This window comes from Epinephelus lanceolatus, chromosome 19, assembly GCF_041903045.1.
Source record: "Epinephelus lanceolatus isolate andai-2023 chromosome 19, ASM4190304v1, whole genome shotgun sequence".
NCBI classification, from domain to species: domain Eukaryota; kingdom Metazoa; phylum Chordata; class Actinopteri; order Perciformes; family Serranidae; genus Epinephelus; species Epinephelus lanceolatus.
The window spans coordinates 23129079-23150950 of record NC_135752.1 but is presented as its reverse complement, the minus strand read 5'-3'; the positions used below and the strand labels follow the sequence as shown (position 1 = coordinate 23150950).

At 41.4% G+C, this 21872-nt stretch overlaps 1 protein-coding gene across 2 annotated transcripts in view; it reads right to left on the bottom strand.

The window, feature by feature from the left end:
• The window catches only part of pnpla7a (patatin-like phospholipase domain containing 7a), a 48367-nt gene that overhangs the window by 15483 nt on the left and 11012 nt on the right, over positions 1 to 21872 (bottom strand). For both annotated transcript variants that reach the window (XM_033647287.2, XM_033647286.2), the window contains exons 16-29: positions 21737 to 21814; positions 21143 to 21348; positions 19323 to 19454; positions 19015 to 19138; positions 15124 to 15237; positions 13211 to 13277; positions 12966 to 13115; positions 11664 to 11727; positions 11242 to 11410; positions 6234 to 6416; positions 5850 to 5968; positions 3323 to 3479; positions 2016 to 2132; positions 1816 to 1885 (exon numbers count right to left, since the gene is read on the bottom strand). In XM_033647287.2, coding sequence (XP_033503178.1) covers positions 1816 to 1885; positions 2016 to 2132; positions 3323 to 3479; positions 5850 to 5968; positions 6234 to 6416; positions 11242 to 11410; positions 11664 to 11727; positions 12966 to 13115; positions 13211 to 13277; positions 15124 to 15237; positions 19015 to 19138; positions 19323 to 19454; positions 21143 to 21348; positions 21737 to 21814 — 1750 coding nt within the window. The remainder of the gene's footprint in view (positions 1 to 1815; positions 1886 to 2015; positions 2133 to 3322; positions 3480 to 5849; positions 5969 to 6233; positions 6417 to 11241; positions 11411 to 11663; positions 11728 to 12965; positions 13116 to 13210; positions 13278 to 15123; positions 15238 to 19014; positions 19139 to 19322; positions 19455 to 21142; positions 21349 to 21736; positions 21815 to 21872) is intronic.

Below are 21872 nucleotides of genomic sequence, written 5' to 3'. Positions count from 1 at the left end.
GTGAGTACGAAACAAGACATTAGATGACATAATTTTGGGGTTTGGGACAGCCCGACGTTTTTCAACATTTTAACACATTTTTTGATAAAACAATGAGTTGACTAATCGAAGAAATAATCGACAGATTAGTCGACAATGAAAATAATTGTTAGTTGCAGCCCTATACTTCAGTAGCACTTATATACACCAAACTTTACATTTGATTCCTATTTATATTCTAAAGATTTTTTACAGTATTTTAACTGTTAATATGTCAACAAAATGAAACAAGAAATTTGCACCTGATTTTCTCCAATGTTCAGGATCAAATGTATGTAAATAAGTGCATTTTCATTTAGATAATGCATCATTTGCATATTTCAAAATTTCAAAACTTGTAATACTAAAAATAACTGTCTTAAGGTGTGTTCACACCGGACTTGTTTTTTTTCCACTAGCGACGAGTTTACATACAAAGTCAATGCAAACGGGCGATTGAGCGTATATTCGCCCGGGAGAAAAATCGCTCGGGCTCCAAGCAACAGCAACAGAGCGATTTTTCGCTCATCGCTTGAGATGAGAAATCTCATCTGGAGCGGTATTTCGCTGGGTCCTGTCGCTTGCAGCTCAATGCTGATTGGCTGCCGTAATCCCCTAATCCCGGGGCGGTGGGGGGGTGGTTCTTGACTGTCATGACATGTCAGCTTCATTAAAAGTATAGCTGCAAATTAAAAGCAACAATAGATGTAAAAACACACAGAGACAATCTGTGATCAGCAGTATCAGGTAGGCTATATATTGCAAAACTCTGTAAAAGTACACCAAAGCATACGTTGTCGTTTCCAAATATTTATTTGAAAACAAAACCATTCATACGGTCAATAAAAAAACATTTTGTTAATAATAAAAACAAATGTAATCTCAACAGTGACCGCGCCATCCAGCGGGACTGCGGCGCTTGGAGGGGCGCTGTAATCCTGGCGGTCCTAGTGTAAAGCACCACGGACAGCGCCAATGCATCTTTCGCTGTAGCTCAGAGGCTCTGATGCTGCGCTGTGTCTCCAGTTGAAAGTGGCGATTTGCTAAATACATTCTACAATAATAAATTAGATAACTTTTGGTAATAATATTGTTGGCTATATTACGCATTTTAATGAAAAATACTACACATTTTAATGAAAACACTGAACACGCAACTGAATGAATGAATGAACATTGGAAGCGGTTCAGCCGCAGTCCCGCTGGATGGCGCGGTCACTGTTGAGATTACATTCGTTTTTTATTATTGACAAAATGTTTTTTTAGTGACCGTATGAATGGTTTTGTTTTCAAATAAATATTTGGAAACGACAATGTATGCTTTGGTGTACTTTTACAGAGTTTTGCAATGTGTATAGCCACCTGTATGTATCAAAATGTATAATTTTCTGCCGCGGTCAGAGGTATAAATGCTCAGATGTATTGTCTGTGTGTTTTTACATCTATTGTTGCTTTTAATTTGCAGCTATACTTTTAATGAAGCTGACATGTCATGACAGTCAAGCAGACCCCCCCCCCCCAAATACCCTGATTGCTTCAATGACGTCATCAAAGTGAAAAAGCGAGTCTGTTGATTTCTGCCACATTGACGAGCGATTGCAACTGAGCGATGAAGCGATATCAAAGGGGCGAACCAAGCGACAGCAGAAAAAAAAAAAACAGGTCCGGTGTGAACACAACTTTAACTGCAAGTAATCTACTGGGGAGGTTTCATGGTGATATCTGTTAAAAGTTTCACCTTATTCACCTGTAGTGTCTTCTCCTAAAATAAAATAAAAAGCAGAATACTGAACTTACCATCAGTGTGTACTCTCATGGCAGAGGCAGTGATGTCAGTTGTGATGTTAAAATATGGGATCCAAAGGTCCTGCATACACAGAAGGTCACATCAAGACAGATAAATATAGTAGAGTCACATAATACATTTGCTTATCCTGCACCACCACCAGATTCTTTGAACAATTTATTGTCACCTCAGGGTTCTTAAGTAAAATCACCTCAATCTGTTTGCTCTTGAAGACATTGCTGATGCTGGAGTTGAAGGCAGCACCGGTGAACATGGAGGTGACTGGGTATGTTAAATCCAGAACCTTCTTAAACACTGATGTCATTTCCTGCAGAGAGAGCAGGAGAGAAGAAAGGTCAAATGGCTTCTGTGCTCCACACAACAAGATGTTTTCTCCAGTACAAAGCACAACTGATGTAAGAAAATCTGGTGGGCTCTGATTGTTTTTTCTTAGCAGTTAAAAAAAATCTTCACTTGTCATAAAATGCATTTAAACAGAGCAAACTGTACCGCTCCATCTTTGCTAGGGGCAAACTTTTTATTGCAACAGTGGTTCTTTTAATTTGATACTAAGGAGCAGTAACTTAACCAGCTGCTCCTAAAGGGAAGGTTCAGAACCAAGGACAGAGCCAGAGGAGGAGGGACTGGATACACTGAGGAGGACGAATCATACCATATGCTCAGCCTGCCGACCTGGAGACTGAGCAGGTGTCTCAAATCAGCCATCATGAATGGTCACAGGATTAAAGACATAAGTTTGAGCTGCACATTACAACCAAAACGCTTCTGTTCCTGAGCTCAACGTGCAAACCACTCGAGGCTGTGTGTGCAGCACCAGCCAATTACTATTAATGGTTAATCAGCACAGCGTGGGTAATCATATGAAAAGCAAAACAGAGGTAATGAAATAAAAATGCTGTCAGAAAGAGTCACCTTCACAAGGACAGACTCACAGGCAGAAATTTGAAAATATTCCTCTCTCCGAACTGGGGCATGCGGAGGAGGAGTTGTTGAACGCAGCTTCTGTTCCACAAACAGAATAATGTCGACTGAATGATCCCACTTGAACCATTTGTTTGTCACAATTATTTAGCCTAATTCTAGACATAATTACAAATACACCACCTAAGGAGAACACACTTGTAGGTCGTCTCTCTCCAAGCTCTGCAGTGAGCAGATGTGTAACATGCTGAAGATGTTTGATCAAGGTCATGATGCATCAACATTTTACTGTAAGTCAATTCAATACAAGTTAAAAAAAAACTACGGGAAGGAGTTTTCTGGTGGCCTACGACGCAGAACATCCCTGGTTCAAATCCGACCTCTGTCTTTCTGCATTCATTTACTGTCACTTCTATAGTGTCCCCTGTCTAAGAAAGGAAAAAAACAATATGGAGAAGGCACCTTTTGATGATAGGTGGGATACATTTGAAATTCCTACTTGATATAAAACAGATCACTGACTCTTAATATTTGGGTTTATTGCAAGACTAGTGTCACTGTTGCTTTGACTCTCACCATTGCCCATTCTTTGGCCCTCATCCTCATGCGGCTGTGGCTTCGGTCCTCAGCATACAGTGCCCCCATCAGGGAACCGATAGAGGTGCCACCAATGAGGTCCACTGGGATGCCGGACTCGCAGAGAGCTCGCATTACCCCCACCTGGGAGCAGCCCCTGAACAGGTGGGTGGAGAAATACACATGAAAAGACAGATACATTTATGTAACCAAAAAGACACAGACATACCCAGCCTGCATAAGGATGAAACCAAAAAGCTTTTTAATTATGTTCTGAGCCTCTGGCAGTGATAAAATCTATTAAGCCTAGAGCAGGCGTCATATTTAAAATATTATATTGTCCTGTTAGTTCTGACCAAGTAATTTGATTGTACAAGAAGCACTGCATGAGTGCTGATACAGAGTATAACAGCACTGGGACTTTTAACTATGCATTTATCACTCTGCTTTACAGGTGTTCTAAACCGTTAACTACATTCACTGTTAATTAGCCTGTATTAAAGGTCACTGTAACAAACTTTTCACAGCAAACATAAACATATTTTCACAAATAACACTTGAAAAAAATAATAAATGGTTGTCAGAAATGGACAAAGAAAGGGAAAAAAGCCTGGATACTTCATTGCAGACCTCCAGGTGTGCTCACATGACATCAGCTGATGTTGGAACATACTGTCTGATCAGGCTCCAAGTCACTAGAATCATACATGCCACCAAAGCAATGGTAAACGGACTCTTATTTCACTGGTTGCACCATAAATGTAAATATATAAATAAAGGTACATGATACTTATATAAGACTAAAGATACCAGACCACCACTTCAAGATCCTGGTGGGAGTTCTGCTGGAAAAACTTAATATGATAATTTGTGACTACAACAGGGGTCTCAGGGGCAGGATGAATGCTGGAGGCTGTGTGGTAAATCAATGGCGGACCACTTTCATATTTTTTGGGGATGCCCACTAGTGTTGCACGGTATACTGGTACCAACGGTAGACCGCGGTACTAAAACACCACGGTACATATGATACCATAATGTTGGAGTACCGTAGTACTACGGTACCTCATGGAACCACTACTGTGGGATAAGTTCAAAGATTTCAACCAGCAAAAGAAACGAAAGGCGAATCCTGCCGGTTGTGGGTTGGACAGGGGTCACAGACACAAACAGGAATACGTATTCCTGTCAAATACGGCGGCCATAGTGCTCTGCAGAGCAAGATAACGGTTTACCGGTGACTGAGAAGGTCCACTAAGTCTTCGTTGGTGTCATGACTGCCCAGAAATACCTGAACAGCCGAGCCGTGGCGGCACACAAGTATGTGACGTGTCAGAGGAGAGACGAGCCGTTCACATTTCTCTCTTTGTGGCAGGTAACGGTCCACAAACCTCACTGTATTTAAGGCACTGTTCTTTACCTGTCAGGGGAGGAGGGTGGCTGGTTGATTTTTATTTTATTTATTTATTTATTTTATTTCAATCCCCCCTATATTAATCACTTATTGATGCTGTTTTTGAAGTATGAATAAGTAAGTAATTAATTTATTCAATTGAAATATCATTGATGTATTATAGAAAAGTGATTTATCTTTTTATAAATGACAAAAGGCACATCTGCCTCATTTTTGCCGTGGTATCATGATACTACTCAGAATCATGATACTTTCACTGGTATCGTACTGTGAGTCCCAAATTTGGTACTGTGACAACACTAATGCCCACTTATTTATCCATATTAGCAAGAGATTGCCATAGAGATACGGATCATCTTTGGAATCGAAGTCGACTGTTCTTTTGTCATCCCGGACAATCTCATGACCCAGGACAATTACCTTTACAAAGTTAAGTTGGCCGCGAGCAAGAAAGCCATCACACAGAGGTGGCTACAGGCAAGCCCCCTTTTAAAGGATGACTGGATTGCAATTATTAACAAAATTCACTGGATAGGGAAACTTATATTTTCTTTAAGACTGAGATTCGATCAATATAAAATACTGGGAAAAATGGACCGTATACACAAAGGGATGTCACCTATTGTCTGGTTAGTTGGAAAACCCTGTTCTGTACCTATGCGTGGCTCTAACCAGCCCCTATTCCCCACTCACCGTTTCTTCTTTTCTTTTTTTTCCAACTTGAAAACACAGTAATGTGTACACCTAGCTTACACAAAGTAGCAAACCCCTGCGCAGAAATGTTTGTGTCCCCTGGCAACAGTCCAGTCCCAGTCTAGGTGTGGAACTACTTATGTAAGCGGAGCCAAATAAATGATCAAATAAATAAACAAACCATAATCTGTTGTTGTGTATTACTGTTAACTAATTAAGGGTGCTTGTAGAACTGTTGTATTAAAGCAATATCACACTTGAGGTCTGTCAGCTGTGATCATCTTCAGCATGAGGCCGCCACCGAATCACAGCCATGCTGATATTCAGAACAGCAGCACAAACTCGATCGGGACATTGCTTTAATATGACATGAGGTCTTAGAATAACTGTTTGGGAAGACAGACAGTGGGGTAATGTTACCTAGCCCCTCCTCCACCCAGGATAAGAGCAATAGCATTGCCCGTTAGAACTCGAGCCAGGCGGGAGAAGTCTGAGTGGCGGTCTGCTGGCTTCTCAAACACACGTTGATACAGCTCCATCTGAAAAACAGGGAAATCACTGTAATTAAAGTAGAGAGGAACGAGTGAGATGGTAAGAGGATAAAGAAGAACTGAGAGGATGAGAGAAAATATGTAGATGTTGAATGAAAAAGAGAGGATTGTGAGTAGTAAATGAGAAGCTTAGAGGAGAGCAGCCTGAAAGGGACTGAAGAAAGTGTTTTGATCTGCAGATGAGGACAAAAACAAAACAAAACAAAAAAAAACAAAAAAAAAAAAACGCTCTGGCCATATTTTCCATTCCTACCAGTTTGGGCAGGCTCCTCTTAGAGAAGACCCTTCGGGGACAAGAGAGATGGAGGTGTCTGGAGATCCAGCTTCGCATGTTGAGCCAGTCCACAGTTCCTTTGGGTGGGGGGCCGTCTTCTCTGTGCAGCAGCACCAGCTGCTTCTGGGCACGCACTGCACTTCCTTCCAACATACGCTCCAGCTAGAGGGAAGACATCGAGCACAGATGTTTCAGACGATTTTATTCTCCTCAGTTTTCTTCTGAGTGGCTCCTGTGAAGCACTTGCACAGAATTTTGAGTGCTAGCCAAGAAAATTACTGCAAACTCGTGACTACTAGAGTTTAAGTGAGCACAATAACTACACGTGTACAGGTATGTGACTGTAATTTCATATTTATGTTTGGGAAAAATTTTAATGTTTGCAGGGACAAATCAAGAAGCAATTTCAGTAAGACTCTTATTTTGAAATAAACCATTATATTCACTATAATACTGGGTAGCATTTTGGGAAATAAGAACAGACTTGGCAATTATTTTAGAGATTCGTTTTTAATTACATTTTAATTTGCTTTTTTCCAAGTGCAATTTCCCTGCAGAGGTTGTTTTTTATGTTTTTTTAAAAGGCTAAATAGTCTGCGAGGAAGGTCAGATCTGTTACTCAGACAACAGGCCCTCTTCTAAAGGTTTAGTGTATGTGCAAGGTAAGAGGGTGTCTGTGTGTGTGCCCTGAAAGATAAAATCAACCCAGAGAGCTATGACTCATTCTGAGCCTGAGCAAATATTGATCCCTCTTTCCATTTCTCCCACCATCTCCTGTTAAACGGGGATACGTTCCTTACATTTCTCTGTGCCCATTTTTCCTTTGGAAGGCAATTACCTCAGCTTCATCAGCTGGACGCGCACTTCCTTTCTCTCGCACCACACCTCTCTGTCACAACATCCACTTTGGTCATTTCGCAAATATACCCAAGAGTCAGATAATAACCTTTCACGATCGGTGTGACCATTAAGTTGGTTAAACCCCTGGGTATAAGAACGATTTAAGAGCATAATGATCAGCACTGACCCCAATATCAAACCAGACAGAGACGTGTTAATAGTAATTGGTGTGATGATTTCTCTGGAGAGAAAAGGCTTGAGAACGTATGGTCAGCTGTAACACGCACCATTAGCCCATTACTGTCTTTAGTTCACCTTCAGCTCCACAAGAGGTTCAGACATATTTTCAACTCCAGATATCAACACCTGTCAAGTGTCGAAAAGGTGAGTCAACAAAGTAATTTATCGACAGCAATGTTTAAAGGGCCAGTGTGTAAAATGGGTTGAAAACAGTGACATCAGTGGCCAAATTCTAGATTGCAGGGCTCACTCGCTCACCCCTCCCGTCGGGTAAATGACGGCGGCCTCGTAGGAACAAAAAGCCTTGCGCACGAGTTTTTCGGGAGTAGGTCTATCTAGCGACGAGGTGAATGTTTATTTAGAAATCTAAGCCATGTTACGATATTGTAATGAATCCCTCACGAGCAGGAGACCAGAGGAGCGTTCGGAAAAAAGGCCTGATTATTTGAGCACTCCAAAAACTCCGGTAACACTCCAGGGGGTAAAAGACTCCGTCCCAAACTCTGACCCTTCTAGCGTAACAGACACACTCCATAACTTTACACACATACTCGTTTACAATACCTAGCGGGGACCCCCTCCCCCCTCTGCTCCGCCAATCTCCAGCCCGCACACTGACTGACAGCGTAGCCGGTAAACAGAGCTCAGCTGTTTATTTAGCCTAGCGATATCTCCGGACTATAGTAGCTGCAATGGACGACTTTGAACACGATTTTGAAGAGTTTCTTGTAGCGGACACAGACCCAGAGCCATACCTGTTTGAGCCGGAGCACACAGATGAGGAACTCCATGTGTTTGATGCTGAGCGGGTGAGAAGAGAGGCTGAATGCACAGAATGGGATTCAGTGCTACTGCTACCATCGTTGGGGAGATATATCATCAGGAGGAAAAGCGACGCAGAGAGTGCATCACAAGGAGTGAAGTTGCATCTTCTTTTCCTCGCAGATGACGGTTCGGTTTCATTCTCTCCTGTTGCGTGGTAAGTGTGGTCCATTCGCAAACTGTGTAACTAAAAAAACTTTTCACTACTCTCTATCGACAAACTACTAACATTCTCTGCTGTTTCATCCTCCTTCTTCCTTCCTTCCGCTGTCTTCGTTGGTTCATTTATACACGTGAAACGCGTTCTCTGGCTGGCTGGATTGTCCGCTCGGTCTGCCGTACATACATGGCGGCGCAAGATGGCGACCTCTCTAAAGCAAGGCCCTTGCTATATATATATATATATATACAGTACAGGCCAAAAGTTTGGACACACCTTCTCAATCAATGCGTTTTCTTTATTTTCATGACTATTTACATTGTAGATTCTCACTGAAGGCATCAAAACTATGAATGAACACATGTGGAGTTATGTACTTAACAAAAAAAGGTGAAATAACTGATAACAACTGTTAAAATTCATATTATGGCAAGAACCAATCAGCTAACTAAAGAAAAACGAGTGCCCATCATTACTTTAAGAAATGAAGGTCAGTCAGTCCGGAAAATTGCAAAAACTTTAAATGTGTCCCCAAGTGGAGTCGCAAAAACCATCAAGCGCTACAACCAAACTGGCACACATGAGGACCGACCCAGGAAAGGAAGACCAAGAGTCACCTCTGCTTCTGAGGATAAGTTCATCCGAGTCACCAGCCTCAGAAATGGCAAGTTAACAGCAGCTCAGATCAGAGACCAGATGAATGCCACACAGAGTTCTAGCAGCAGACCCATCTCTAGAACAACTGTTAAGAGGAGACTGCGCCAATCAGGCCTTCATGGTCAAATAGCTGCTAGGAAACCACTGCTAAGGAGAGGCAACAAGCAGAAGAGATTTGTTTGGGCCAAGAAACACAAGGAATGGACATTAGACCAGTGGAAATCTGTGCTTTGGTCTGATGAGTCCAAATTTGAGATCTTTGGTTCCAACCGCCGTGTCTTTGTGAGACGCAGAAAAGGTGAACGGATGGATTCCACATGCCTGGTTCCCACTGTGAAGCATGGAGGAGGAGGTGTGATGGTGTGGGGGTGTTTTGCTGGTGACACTGTTGGGGATTTATTCAAAATTGAAGGCACACTGAACCAGCATGGCTACCACAGCATCCTGCAGCGACATGCCATCCCATCCGGTTTGCGTTTAGTTGGACCATCATTTATTTTTCAACAGGACAATGACCCCAAACACACCTCCAGGCTGTGTAAGGGCTATTTGACCAAGAAGGAGAGTGATGGAGTACTGCGGCAGATGACTTGGCCTCCACAGTCACCGGACCTGAACCCAATCGAGATGGTTTGGGGTGAGCTGGACCGCAGAGTGAAGGCAAAGGGGCCAACGAGTGCTAAACACCTCTGGGAACTCCTTCAAGACTGTTGGAAAACCATTTCAGGTGACTACCTCTTGAAGCTCATGGAGAGAATGCCAAGAGTGTGCAAAGCAGTAATCAGAGCAAAGGGTGGCTATTTTGAAGAAACTAGAATATAAAACATGTTTTCAGTTATTTCACCTTTTTTTGTTAAGTACATAACTCCACATGTGTTCATTCATAGTTTTGATGCCTTCAGTGAGAATCTACAATGTAAATAGTCATGAAAATAAAGAAAACGCATTAATTGAGAAGGTGTGTCCAAACTTTTGGCCTGTACTGTATATATAGATAGATATATATATATATATATATATATATATATATATATATATATATATATATATATATATATATATAAATAAAAGGCTATATAAGGCTACGAAAACCAAACGAATTTTATTTTATAGCGATTATACACTTGTATAAACATATTAATGGGCAGAATATTCAGATTCAGATTACGATTGACAATAAACCATGCCAAATATTACACACTAGCCCTTTAAGAGCAGTTATAGTCTTTCAATATTTTTCTTACAGCAAACAAATCCCATGAAAAGACCAAACAATGAACTAAACTAACAATTACCGTGTGTGTGTGTGTGTGTGTGTGTGTGTGTGTGTGTGTGTGTGTGTGTCTAAAGCCTGGTATAGTTTATTCCTCTGTGGTACTTCAGTGACTATGATGAACATGAGTTTATTTTGAGTCAAACCCTTGTACAACTGCTCTGCTAAAGTAAATACTCACTAGCTCACCAAACATGCCACGGAAAATAGTCCAGAGCAGCTACAGTAATCACTTCGGTGACACCTTATTTGGATAGTACGCCCAGAGACAGCAAACTAGCTCAATTACATGGCCAAACACAAGTATGACACTGAATATATTAAACTGTGTAAACCTTTGAACTGATGACTAAGGACAAATCTGGACCCAATGGCTGGACCAGTTGGGAGCCACTGCTATAGACAACCATCTACAGACGACATGAAATAGCTTAATTGTTGAATCTTTACTTATAAGCTGTTGAAATGTTACAAATACAATAATACATTTGATTAAATCTACGGTTCCCAACTGTTGAAATGAAAGACCCTACACGCCCAGACAGGTGTATTCAATCTCCCTGACTGATTATTAGCGCCCCTGTCAGGTGGAGGATGGGTGGAACTATGCGGGGAATTATGTGAGAACACCCGTGTTCACTCTCACAGCTCTCAAAGCATTGTTCTCAGCTGCAGCAGGCAATTAAAGAAATCAGTTTTGAAGGTTTAAATATGAAAAATGATTCAGGCTTTTCACATGCAATTGTAAATTGAATAAATAATAATCAAATAAAAGTATATCTTTGAGTTTTGTACTGTTGGTCTGGCACAACTAGCAATCTGAAGATATCATCTTGATCATCGGCTTTTTCACAGTATTCTTTGACATTTTATAGAACAAACAAATCATCATTCAAGCAACCCTAAACCAATCAAACAAAAACTGAATTCCCAAACCCACAGCTACCTTTGCTTCTCATTCTCCTCTCACTCTTAACCCACCACAAACACCTCACCTCCCCAACGGCTGGGTCCTGCTCTCCTAGCCCCACAATAATGATGCAGTCGGCCTGACGGATGCACCGCTGTGTCCACGGGGTCAGTGTGGAGTCCGTCTGGTAAAGAACTATGCGATGGATGTCTTCTTGCTGGCCCAGCCAGCTGGACAGACGGTACTCGTGGACACTGGAGAGAAAAGGAGTCCATTAATGACAGGCGGCACTGCCTAGCTGGCAGCACACAGTAGATCCATTTTTCTGCTGTGCCAATAAAGCATACTTAAACTGAATTTAATGAGTGAGTCAAAAAAGGCTGAGAGCCCAAGGACAAAAATTAATAGGCAAAAACTAGTATGAGTAGTAGTATGAGTTTTTGGTGGGTGCTTAAAAGGATGCAACATTCCCACAAATTTTCAGTCATTTTCAGCCACAAAACCTACCTGTCTAGTGCTGCAACTCCAAGTCGCTGTTTGATAATATCGCTAGTCAGCAGAAGAGTGGGACCTGTGTGTGAGAGATTAGAGCAGTTACAATCAATATGTCTGGTCGAAGCACTCGACTAAATCCTCTTGACTGAAGCCCCCTTCACACATGCACCGCAAACGTGAAATCATCTAGACATTACCTGAAGGAGCTGTATGTGAGAACGCAAATGTCCACATCAGTTGGATTTGACAATAAATTGATTTTATATTTGCCAGCTCCCGAGTACAAAATCCATGTAATGTCCGTGTGTGAAAAGATCAGGAAACAGTCCAGACAATTTACAGCTAGCGGGCGAGATGACACCTCTATCATGCGGCTCACGCAAAATTGAAAGAAAACAAACATATGAGAGTCATTTACACGAAGACGGTGATGTAAATATCTAACTGTAGAGTTGACAAGATTCTGGAAATTCTGTCAGACAAATTCAAGGAACAGCAAGAGATCTGGTGTTTATGACCAACTTACGAACCGGCTATAAGACTGTTGTGTAATCTACCTCATATCCTGCCTCCTGCGCACTCTACCCAGGCGCTACTACTCACCTAAACCAAACAGAGTATTTCCAGTAGGTGTGAAGACGTCTAAAACAGACAGTCTCCTGTTGTGTGCTACATGTGTGAAAGAGAAATTCGGACAATAACTGGACTTGATTCTCTGGAGTTAATATAAGAAAACTGCTTTAGAGAGGTGGCGCGTAAGTTGGCGAAAAGCTTTAAATTAAAATATTGCAACAAAACAACCAAGGCTGCACTTGGTGTACAGGTAACACAACTCTGTTAGCTGTTAAATATATATTCAAAGCCCTAAAGCACACACACAGACATGCCAGGTCTGCCACGCTTCTTACAGTCATTCCCTTAAGCCTTACAGTAAATACTGTGCTGTCATAATAACCTCATTTCTTAATTTAATGTGAACTAATGTCGGTAATCGTACTTGACCCAAAGTACACACACAGCAAACACTGTCCCAGTTCAGATTTAAAACTGGAGTAAACAGGACATCTAAAATTAATCTACGGGAGAAGAGCCAGAGCAGTTACGTCATAGCAGGAAGTATCTATAATACATGAGGACCAGACACGTAACACGTAACTTGTGACCTAGAAGCACAGCAGTAGGGTGGTAAGATGTTTACAAAGACCACATAGGACCTAAAGTTTCCTCAACCCTGAGCTCTGACCTCACTGTGGACGACTGAAGTGAAATTAACACATATGAAACTGTTTAAGCTCCTGATTTTGTTCCTCTTACCTATTGCCAGGAGTGCATGCTGCAGCTCCATGGTGAAGGCAGTGAGAGGCACTTCTTCTGACACAGGCAAGACTGTCACAGTGGAGAGGTTGGAGGCCTGGTTCCCTGCATCCCACTTACTGCCAGGAGTGTGGAGGGCCAAACTGCGAGCTGGGGACAAACGTGTACATGTTAATAAAACTCCCCTTCATACGCAAGTTGAACACCAATGTGACAACACTAGGTGCACATGTAGATGCACACACCTGTCAGAGGACCATTGACCTGCTGGAGGATCTTCTGTCCTAGTAAGTGGATCAACCTGGTGACAACCTGAAAGGCACAAACATTTTATAAGAGACTGTGTGTAAGTACCAACAATGATGTGTGAAAACAATTATGGGGACATTAAAGAACCTAACCTAACCTAGTAATCAGAGAGATGGCCACAGGCGGGAGCAAGTCACAACTGACTGGGACTGGATATCTGGCAAGTCTGACACGAATGACAAAGAGCATCAGCCAATGAGAGGCGGGATACGTCCCACGTCAGCACGCAGGAGGACGGAAGAAACGTGAGGAGGACAAGCCGCAGGGTTGCCAGGTCCGCTTATTAGCCACAACTTTTGGGCTTGTTTTTTGTAAAGTTGCTTACAAATATTGGTAGTCGGGTTGCAGTTTTTTGGGCATGTTTCTAAAGTGGAGTTGTTTATTTGGGCTTGCTCTCTAACGTCGCCTTTCTCTATATATATCCGTCACTTCTTTTGGGCTTGTTTCCATAGCCCTGGTTGCTTGTTTCTCTCCCAAGATCTGGCAACACTGACAAGCCGGCAAGCAACAACAACTATGGCGGCGTCCACAGGATCACAGGGAGCGCGTTGTGTTTGGACCCAGCCCCTGGAGGCAGATCTGATTCAACACTGGGAAGTACATCCATGCCTTTACGATGTATCGTCTCCAAGTTTGGTGACGTCACCGCGTTATCTGGGGCTCTGTCGGCGAGGGCTCGGTGGAGAAATCTTGTGGTGTGCACACACAGGTCGTAACGCAGTTGGCAAGACTCCCGCTGACAGAAACACACGTTGCCAGGTATGAACACTCAAAAGATTACGACAGTCTCCGTGACGCAAAATCAGGGGGAAAATCGTGTAATGTGAATTGGGCTTAAGTCTCAAGAGTTAAGCCCCAAGTCTTAAGTTTTACCCTAAAAGTCTCAAGCGAGTCCCAAGTTACTGTGATGAGAATCAAGCATGTCAAGTCCCTGCGATAGGTCAAGCCAGACAAGCCAAGTCATATGAAGTTCTGATGATCTACCCCAGTTTCCACATATCAATTTTTCAGACAGTGGTCATGAAAATTTAAGTTTTATTTTAAACATTTTGTGGCAACCAATAACAAGCCTCCGAAATGAAGAACAGTGGAGAGAGGGGCTCTGAAATTATAATATAGCCCTATACATCTAAAAGGCTCTTAAGGAAAAATAGAAGAACACAATAAACTGAATCTTGCGGTGGTGGTGTCACCAATTTCCGAGCTGCAGACCTTGCATAGCACTGTTCTATTCTTACTACCATCATCAGCAACAATGCTTGCATCCAAATGATATTATTTCTGGACCAGCCCCCTCCATGATTGCTGCCTTGTGGGTTGGCCTCGACTGTTGTGCTGAGTCTTCGTAGGTTGCCAGGTTTGTGGGCATTGCACTAGAAATAACTAACTCATGTTTCAAAAACAGAACTTCTCTATATAAAGAAAAATGCACATATTTACTAAAAATAAAGCCCCATTCGAGTCACCTGTCTCAAGTAATAAAAACCAAGTCAAAGGCAAGTCTCAAGTCCTTGAATTTGCAGCTCAAGTCTGTTGAGTCAAGTCATGTGCCTTGAGTTCCCCAACTCTGCTGACAGCAGCAGTTTCCTCATCATGTACATAACAATGCTTCAAAATGTAATGTATGTGAAGTATTTTTCCATTCAAACAGTTAAAATAAAAGTCTTGGAACCCTTCACCCACTATATTGATGCTGAATTATTCAAATGCTCATGGTCAGGGGTACGGTTTAAATCAACTCTATTAATTTTCAAAGCTGACCTTTTGGAAATCACCACAATCAAATCACTATACACTCTGTACACAAAAAAATTAATTGCGTTTTCATTTCAGTTGAGGTTTGCCCTACCTGTGGGAACTTCCTTTTGATAGAGCTGAGAGCTCCCTCTGGTAATTTGGCCAGCTCAGAGTCTCGTACAGCGTGCACTGTGGTGGCTCTGTTCTGATGGGTCAAGGCCTCCACCTGCAGAGAAACAAAGGAAACAGTAAATTCTTTAATTATATTTTTTTTTTAAAAAAAGGTCCATCACAAGTAAAAGGCAACCCCAATCATTCCTGAACATTACAACACATGACATGATATGATATACTACTAAATAAATCTTCACTTCAAGATACAGACACTTTGGCGAATACCTATCTTACTTAGTTTCACTATTACTTTGTGACTGTTGAGCTTTGTATCAATCAAGTGACCAAAAAAAAAAGAAAAAAAGCAACTATAAATAAGACCTCTCCATCTCATCAGTCAGAGCTGACGTCAACACAGCTGCGCTAAATATGTGTCTGCACGTTAGCTACCTTTATTACAATCCTATTATCACAATCACAGGAGCTGCCACGACAGCTTTCCTCCTCCAGGTAACAGTAACCATAGCATCCATCAACCCAGGTATTAATAGAAGCATCGGGGCAGAGATGAGCCACGCTGGCCAATGGGAAAGTGGGTGAAGTGTGACAAAGTGACTTTGCTTTATATAATTTGTCACAATGAAAAGTATATAAGGATAATATAAATTCAGTATTATCTTGAAGTTTTGTTTGAATTCAATTTCAGCTGGTCTGTAGCTCGTATTCAGCCCCCCCCCCAATATTCATAAGATGTACTTGGTTGACATCTTATTTACTGGCAGTGACAGCAGTCTTATGGTCATGTTTTTGAAAAGCATACTGGCAGGCCGTTTTTTCAGCTTTACATACTGACAGTGAATATGTTAAGTGATGAGTAATTACTGGTAATTATTTCCTCATGCATATTTAAATCTGCAGGGTTTTGTATGGAAGCCCATTTCCACCAGTGTGATGAAAATAAGTAAAAAAACATCATGATGGGAAATGATACCTAATGAAAATCATTTTTTGAGATACTAACTCGTTTTGAAATACGAGGTGATTTATTGAGAAAGCACCTCATTATTTTGAGATACTAACCAATTATTTTGAGAAATTTTCCCTTCATTTTGAGACACTTAATAATAACTCATTGTTAGCTCAAGTTTCTCTCTGTTAGCTTAGTTTCTCTAAGATACTAACCCATTTTGAAAAAAGTTTCCCATAATTTCGAGACACTTGGTCATTATTTTGAGATACTAACTCCTTATTTTATTTATTAAGTTACCTGTGAAATGGGGGTGTTTTCGAAGCACCCCCTTTGTTTACACAACATTAAACTCGCCCACCCTCAGTGTCGCGGTGACGCAGACCTCCTGTCTGTTTGTACTGACACGATTTCCTTCAGTGGAAATGAAACTTGTATTTAGTTGTATTTCACATAAGAAACAATAAATTGTGAAGACAGTAAAGCCTCCACTAAAACAGCATTTTAAGTCTTGTGTGTGATTTATCCTTTAGGGATTTAGACTTCAGGATTTATCCTGGCTTCATATGAGCAGAGGAAATCTCCGCTCATCGCTAGGCTAATGTATACAATGTTAAATGCCATAGGCTGGCGCTAATCACGTTAGCATGTTGTAATTGTTTGGAAAACGTGTTTAGTGTGACGGTTGTTTTGTCGGTGAAAGTTGTGAGTTGTAATGGAGCCAAATTGACTGCTCTTACCATTGTTAAATGCTGCTGTTGGCCCTGGCTTTATAGAGTGTGCCAGGGCTGACGTCAAAACCCGGAAGTTTAGCATTGCGCTGGTTCCCGGAAGAGAAAGTGAATGTGATTTTTGCATTGCGTTTTGGATTATGTCAGAAAATAAGCTCTGTGGCTAACACAAGTTTCATGATACTTACAGGTTTTGTTCAGTGAGATAATCTTCACATATGAACACCTTTCATACCACATTTGAAGCTTAAATGCGATCGCCAGAAGTAAAAAGCTAACATTAGGCTTTAACGGACTACATGCTCCACGGTCGCATGACTCTTGACGTCACCGCCACTGAGCTTTCAACTGATTTCGGCCGCTTTATTTTAAAAACACTGTACCCCATTATACAGTGTTTTTAAAATAAAGCGGCCTGTTTAAGCTAAATAAGAAGCTGTAATGGCGGACTGCCAGCACTCTCGCCTGTTCGGGGGTGATGACGTTTAATGTCCCCAACAGGGTTTGTAGTCGTATTGAGCAACTTGTTAGCAACTGCCTTTTTTACGACACATAAAAGCTTCAAAATTCACAAGTAAGGTATTTACTGACATGTTTTATGTCGTAGAACAAAACCTGAATCTTGCTTAAGCTTTTGTTAACCACAGACCTTATTTGAGGCATTTTACCAAAATCCCATTCAAAAACACATATTGACTTTTAGACGAGAGAACCGGAAGTGCTAAAAGCGCTAACGGAGTTCCGGGTTTACTGGCACACTCTATATGAGACAAGGGAAAGATCGCTAGCTGCTAGGCTAATTTATACAATGTAAAATGCCATAGGTTGGCACTAATAACGTTAGCATGTTGTATTTGTTTGGAAAACGTGTTTAGTATAAGACAGTTGTTTTGTCTGTGAATCTTGTGAGTTGTAACGGAGCCAAATTATGTGCCATAACCTTTGTTACATGTAGCTGTTGTCCCTGGTTTTATATGAGAAGAGGAAAAGATCGCTAGACACTAGGCTAATTTATACAATGTAAAGTGCCATAGGCTTGTGCTAATAACATTAGCATGTTGTATTCGTGGGGGAAACGTGTCCAGATAAAGACAAGTTTTTGTCAATTTTCATTTATAGTGAAGCTGATTTGCGTACTTGTGTTTGAAACTGTCCCTATTAAGTCATGTTTAATGTGTGTTTTGAATCAACTAAACTTTACAGCACTTAACACAGTCCTCTACCGCCAACTAGTGTTTTGGAGGTGTAACTGCAGAGTGACAAAAATCGATTAGTTGAAGATTATGTACTTTAGTCGACAAAGATTTTCTTTGGTTGACTACAGCCCTAGTTAGGATGTTACACACCATGACATGTTTCAGCAGAAACTTCAGCCTTTCTCAGAAGTGTCACTTGGTGGTGGTTGTGACGCGTCTTTATCAGCTTATCTATCAATCAGCTATCAAGGCTATCAAAATAAGGAAGTCAAAACTGTCAAAACTGTCAGGATGGTCACACCTCCCTCATATTAGCTGATTGATAGATCGGCTGATAAAGATGCGTCACAACCACCAAGCGACACTTCTGAGGAAGGCGCAAGTTTCAGCCAAAACATGTCAAGGTATGTGACATCCTAACACATGTCTGAGATAAAAGAACAACTAAAGTCATTGTCAGAAACTGAAGACATAATGAACACCACTGAACTATTAAGCAAAGGTTATGGAGAAACTTGTGTCAAAGAGTTTCGCCACCTGGAACAACTGACAGGAAAAAGGGCACGCCAAAGAAACCTACGCTGCCAGGATGAGGAAGTCATACTGGCCATCCTAAACATCAAAAACCCAATCCTAACCAAGAACGCGAGCGGATGGTTAGGCAAGTGCGGATGACTCTGGTCAAAGAATGAATAAGATGCACAACGAATAAATGAAACAACCTCAATGCGGAACTAACACAAAAAATGGAGCACTTCCAACACCAGTTTCCCTCCCCTGATTTCATTATGACATAAAGGATCTTTTTTTTTTCCATCACACTTGCAGAGATAGGCCTCCACAATTTTGATAGACTTTGTAGAAAAACTCTGTTCATCCTGATATACGGTCATTAATATTTAAAAAGATACTAGAAGTGAAAAACATAGTAGATGTTCATGGTCTTCCAACTACTATCAGCCATCTGTCTTCCCCCCCACCATCATGATCCTTACCACTCCAATCAGGTCGCCACGTCCGTACTCTCCTATCAGCTCCTTCTTGCCATCTTCCTTCATGATTACAGAGCGCAGTCGACCGCTCAGCACGATGAAAGTACTGTCCGATTTCTCGCCCTGCCTGAAAAATATACAGATAACTTCAAGTCGCTGCAAAAATGCAAATGAGCCTGTGACCCTCCATTGTTGACTTGTTTGGTATGGATCTAACATCTATTGACTGCTCTCACATGAATGTATTATTGTCAACAGTTGTTTTTCTGGAAACTGTTTTTATAAGATATACACGGTTATCAGCAGAATACCTGTAGACTGCCCTGCCAGCCTCCACAGCCATCCAGTCGAGAGCAAAGTCTATCTGTCTGACAAAAGATGACATCCTCCTCACCACTGTGTGAGCAACGTTCAGCACTACCTGCGGCTCCACACGCATTATCCTGGGGAACAGACACAAATCAACAGGAAAAGGAGGTAAAAGAAAGATGATAGACCATTCTCATCACTCTTTCAAACATTTTGGTTGAGTGTAGGTATGTTTTTTTTTTAACTCTACAGTTTACGCCAGAGGTGTCAAACTTATTTTAGTTCATCGGCCACATATAGCCCAACTTGATCTCGAGTGGGTCAGACCAATAAAACCATTGCATAATAACCTCTAAAATAACAACAGCTCAATTTTTGTCCGTTTCTTTTCGTGTAAAGAAGTACAAGAACATTCCATAGACCTTCATCCATTCATAAAACAGATGAACAACCTGGGATGTTTTGAATAAATAAGTGCAGTTAACTTGTTCCTAAAATCTTGCACCTAGTGGGCCAGATTGGACCCTCTGGTGGGCCGGTTTTGCCCAGGGGCTGTATGTTTGACACCCCTGGATTACAATGTCTAACAAAACCAGAATGCAATAACTACATATTTGGTCAACATCGACTTAAGATCAGAATTTGACTTTTTGACGTCTTTTCTTACCATAAAAATATTATATTTCTCCATTTTTGTGAAGGGAAAAAAAGCCTCAAAAATTCTTAAGGACTAGAAAATAGAGGTAAATTCAAACGGTGAACTGGTGAGACTGACCCAATTTACCCACACAATTCAAACAGGAGCTAAATCCTAAATAATAATGGAAGGTAAAAAAGTAAATCACCTTGCTTAAAAAAGGCCAGCTACCTTGCCTAGCTTAGCAGAGTCTGACTCTACTGCAATCAACACGATTTTGTGTGGCAAACTATATTTAAATAACATATTTATTTCATGATTAATTTCTTAAACTGGCTCCTTATTACAACGAACAAGAAAGCTCATGAAGACGTGAGAGCGTATTTTGTTTGTAGCTAATGCATTTTTCTTGCACCCTTTAGACGGTCCAAACCGACTGTAGATCATCAGTCATCATCAACGTTTAGATTTTAGATCAGTTCGGTGACAATTATTTATTATCAGAATAAAAAGGCTTAAAGTAAGGGTTTTAAAACCAATACATCTTTTATAAAAGTTGGCCTCAAAACCTCATCATGTACTTATAGTTACCGCTCTCTGCCTTTGTGAGAGCCAGTACACACGCTGTGTTTTCTGTGCCCTCAAATCCGTTGTTTTCAATGTAGATGCTTGGACAGCACGCTCAAAAGCGAGAGCAACACCGTCACAATGTGCAATGGCTGCACCCTGAGATAAACAAATTTCAACTTTTGGAATACAGCAACACGCGCTGCATGTCATCTGATAAGGAAAAACCAATCACAGCTGGCAGATATCTTTCCTTTCTTCTGTAAATATCAGTCTGTGATAAATATGGAGAAGAGATTTTAGTGTAGGGCTACCTAGAGTTTTACATTTGTCCCACAGATAATATTATAGGCTTAATACAAACTTAAAAAACGCCTAGAGGAGAATCAGCTCAATGTCTAGTAAGTAGGCTATGATATAGTGCTTTGTATGGTTGCTTGGCAACATCTAGCACAACCTGCCTCCACGCCCTTACAAGCTGGCCCAGAGTAGGCACGAGGGTAGCACCCAGCGCCCAACCTCGCATTTTCCAAACAGTCCCTGCCCTTGGTAGCGCAGAACTCCACACTGTATCTATTTCTGCATGGGTGTGTTTGTAGATGCGTCCATGTGACTCACTCATAGAAGTGGGTTTTGGAAATGGAGAGGAAGCTGCAGTCTCGCTGAGCTCGAACAGTGAATATGAGCGGCTCTCCAGTCAGGACGGCGAGTTGACCTACAAGCTCTCCAGGGTGCGTCACAAACAGACGGGTGTCTTCTTCACGATCAATCATCCGCTGGTAAACGTGGAGGAGGCCAGAAATCACAAACTGGATGCTCACCTCCTAAAGTGCCAGGAAAAAAGAAGAGTGCAAATTTTGACAGTCTGAAGGCGAATGCCAAGATTCAGGTGTGCTACTGGGACACAATGATTTGCTGTCAAAAATTAATTCCACAGAAATTATCACAGCATTAATTCATTATTGATATTATATGAATTTTACTTGCGGATTTAAAGGCAATATGAGAATTTAAACTCCTGTTTTGAATTACAACAGGTGAATGCGGTTAAAGTTTCCCTGTTGAAGGGACCACAGAGCATGTTTAATACATTAAAAATACACAAGGTTCCTCTACACAGCCTAGAGTAAAAATGTAAAAAGCCTTGCAATAAATCTTCAGTGTCATGACACAGAAACGAAGTTGTAACTCTTTGTAAGTTGTTGTTCTGACCTGGTCTCCCTGACGAGCCACCACGGAGCCAGCTTTGACTTGATGGAGGGTCACTCTGCCCTCAAGCAGACTGGGGTCCTGGGACAGAAAAAATTATATAATCACAAAAGACAGCAAGCTCCCGTTATGTACAAGA